Source organism: Acanthisitta chloris, unplaced genomic scaffold, assembly GCF_000695815.1.
Source record: "Acanthisitta chloris isolate BGI_N310 unplaced genomic scaffold, ASM69581v1 scaffold10994, whole genome shotgun sequence".
Classification (NCBI taxonomy): domain Eukaryota; kingdom Metazoa; phylum Chordata; class Aves; order Passeriformes; family Acanthisittidae; genus Acanthisitta; species Acanthisitta chloris.
Window position 1 is genome coordinate 1 of NW_008668799.1, and position 3231 is coordinate 3231.

General features: G+C 40.1%; 1 protein-coding gene across 1 annotated transcript in view; it reads left to right on the plus strand.

Moving 5' to 3' along the window:
* The first annotated feature begins 1110 nt into the window (after positions 1-1110).
* Positions 1111-3231, plus strand: part of LOC103800693 (glycerol-3-phosphate acyltransferase 1, mitochondrial-like) — a 26784-nt gene continuing 24663 nt past the window's right edge. Inside the window, 2 exon segments of the mRNA XM_009073078.1 lie at positions 1111-1212; positions 3200-3231. Of these exon segments, the coding sequence (XP_009071326.1) occupies positions 1111-1212; positions 3200-3231 (134 nt within the window).

Consider the following 3231-nt stretch of genomic DNA (forward strand, 5'->3'; position numbering starts at 1 on the left):
GCATGGTTATACCGGCTCAGTCTCCGGTTTGTCTCGGGAGCTTTGTACTCGGAGGTCTCACGGGGGAGGTTTGTGGCCGCTTGGGGAAGGCACCAAGAAAGGCAGAAATGTTGTGTGTAAAGTTTTAGGCCTTTCTGTTGCAGGTATTAGCATGCAGGGTAGGAATAGTCTCGTTCCTGCTGGCTCCTGGCTTGGCTAGGATGAAGTTTCTTTGCAGTGACAGATGGAAGGGAAAGTGTTGCCACTTTAGAGTTGCTCTAGGTGAAAATGCTGGGATTCCTGTTTCAGTGAGTCTCCGTAACAAAGCTGTTTAATTTGCGGTCTTTTGCAGATACAAAACAGTAAGTTGTTTTGCTATCTTTGCCCTTTCTTTTCTTTGGCCGAGGGAGAATTATTTACTGTGCTCGTTATGTGAACTATAATACTTCTATTTCAAAATAATAATAATGCAATTTCAGACTTCTTTACTGCTTTTTAATCCAACAAGCCTGTAATGTCAGCAGCATGTTTAGATTTAGGGGTGTGCTTTTCCGTAGAGCAGTCCTGAGAGTATTGCAAACTGGTTTGACTCCAGCTAGACCAGACACATGAAATATGCAGTGAGATAGGACAGGGAGAGAACATTAATGACATTATCTGTAGATCATAGGTGTCCTTGGGAAGCAAATGATGAAAGAGTGAGGTCATGGAGTGCAAAAGAGTAGTAAACTTCCAAAAGTGGCTCATATGTGTATCCTTGTGCCTGTGTGGTTTAAACCAGGCAGTGGAGAGCAGTGGAAAATTTTAAAGGGGCTATAGTGACCTGTAATGGGAAGAAGAGCAGGGAGAGAAAAGCATGCAGGAAACTGCTTAGTGTGCTGTGTTTATGAGAGTCGAATGTGTTGGGTTTTTTAGCATTTTAAAATCATGCTGATTTCTAGCTGCGATGAAAGACATTTAGAACTTAATTTTTACTGAAGGGTGAAAAAATACCAGTTTGTTAATTTATTGCTAGGTGTCCATCACTGAAATGACGTGTGTGTTTCTGTGCATATGTGCGTGTGTGTGTGTGTATACACATATGTATGTTACTGTTTTACAGCTTCTGATCTTCAGTTCAATTCCCGTGTCATGGATGAAACTGCTTTGTCCCTTGGAACAATAGATGTTTCCTATTTGTCAGCCTCAGCAGATTGCAGCATCAGTAGATGTAAGCATTCCAGTGAAGAATGGGTAAGTAAAAATTGTGATTGTTATAGCCCATATTTGTCTCATTATTTCTTCAAGTTGAAGATGAACCTTTTTCATTATTATGAAGAACAAAGATAAGGCATTACCTGTCTAATGCATGCTACAGTTTGATTTTAATTTAACTTGAAATGTAAGGACGAGCTAACAGTTCAATTCTGTGCCAAAGACTAATGTTGCTAGAAAAGAAAAACCCTGTCAAACCCTATTGATATTCTTACAGCCTTCTGGTGTGATGTTGCTAATCATTTTATATAGCAGTAATATACACAGAATCCCATTCTGGAGTAGCCCAAAGCCAAAGAACATCAAATGGAAACCTTGTTGCTCTTCTGAACACACAGTTTAAAATGCTCAGGTGAAAAGGGGTGTGAAGCTGAAGATACATGGTCATGTAGCCATTGAAGCTGGAGCTTTTCATCCAATATAGGAGGCAAAAAAAAATTGGTGGATATAAATAAGTAGCCTATTAAAAGTCTGTGTCCTGCGTTGAGTGACTCTTGGGATTTGGAGGGGACAAAGAGGGCAATGAGCAGAGTGGGCTGGGTCAGAAGAGCCACATGGGGACTGGGTTGGTGCTGGTAGGTTTAGCAACATAGGTCAGGGGGAATTAGACACTGTTCTGGAGAGGAGGAGTTTGAACTTGATACAGAAGAATTGGAGACATGGTCAGGGTTGAGGCGAAGGACAGATGTCCTGGCAGCTGGGTTTTCTATCTAGCTAGGTCTGAGTTACATGGGACAGCAAACTGCAGTAACCAAGAGATCTGTGGGAAAGTGGGACGAGGGCAGGCGAGACAGAAGAGATAGGAATGAGGTTTTGTAAGAAAGTGGTGGTAGTTCAGTCAGGGGTTGGAGGCAAGCAAAAGGAAGACAGTATTGTTATAAAGTTGGTTTATTTTGGAGTTAGCATTACAGAAGGTGATAGAGAAGGGATTATGCTAGACTTTGCATATTGATGCTTGCAATTTCAGATGGAAGACTTAGCCTTAGAATATTTGCCAGTTCATGCCACTTGTCAAATGTGATACAGGCCCAATTTTCTGGCATCTGCAGCTTGGCTTTTGATTTTGTGGTTGTTTCTTTACTGGGCTGGCTTTCTAGCTGAGTATGTGATGATCTGTATTTTTTTTTTTCCACCCCATATGCTGGTTTCTGGTACTGTTTCTGGCCTTCTCCTCTTCCACTTATACAAGCTATTTTAAACAGCATTTTGGTTTTGTTTTGTTTTGTTTCTGTAACTTCCCTTTCAATACTGGAAGTAACTCCCCTTTAAATAGTTCAGAAATGTCAACCAAGTGCTAATTCTTAGGCAAACAATAATTCAGTAAACTGTAATGGGAACAGTGTCTGTAAAAATTATAGTTAAGCATATTTTCATTGTGTACTAACATAGAGAGTGAGTTCTGTGAATGCAGTTACTTTGGATTTTTTGGTTCTGTGGTCTTCAGATACACAGTGTAACATTGGAGAAGGCAGAGGGATTCTGTTTTCATATCCCTTCACGAAACTGCTGAAAGTACCTACAGAATCCACAGAGTTAATGTTCTGAATAAACTGAGTCTTCTTGCAGTTTTACAGGGTGATGTTCAGTTGAAGCTTAAGATGCATTGCTCATATTACAAGCACCTTTACATTACTGAGAATGTAGTTTACTGTTAATGTCTTTCATTTTTCTCAGCTGTCAGTTTCCTTGGTGTTTCTTAATTAGGGTTACTATTTCTCTTACAATTTCCTGTGTCAGCACATGGTGCAGTGCTGAGGTACCTAAGTGCCACACTGCTATTTTGCTTCTATTTTTTAAAATCCATCATTGGAATAATAGAACTCATTTTAGAAAAGTCTTGGAAAAATTGTGCTTTGTATAACTTGAGGGGTAATTTTCTGTTTGTGTGTCTGACAACTCCGAGTTTTCCTATACACAATAAAAGTTGTATTTCTGCATATTTACTCAGTGGTCTTTTGTTCTGCAGGGGGAGTGTAACTCTCGCCCCACTCTCTTCCG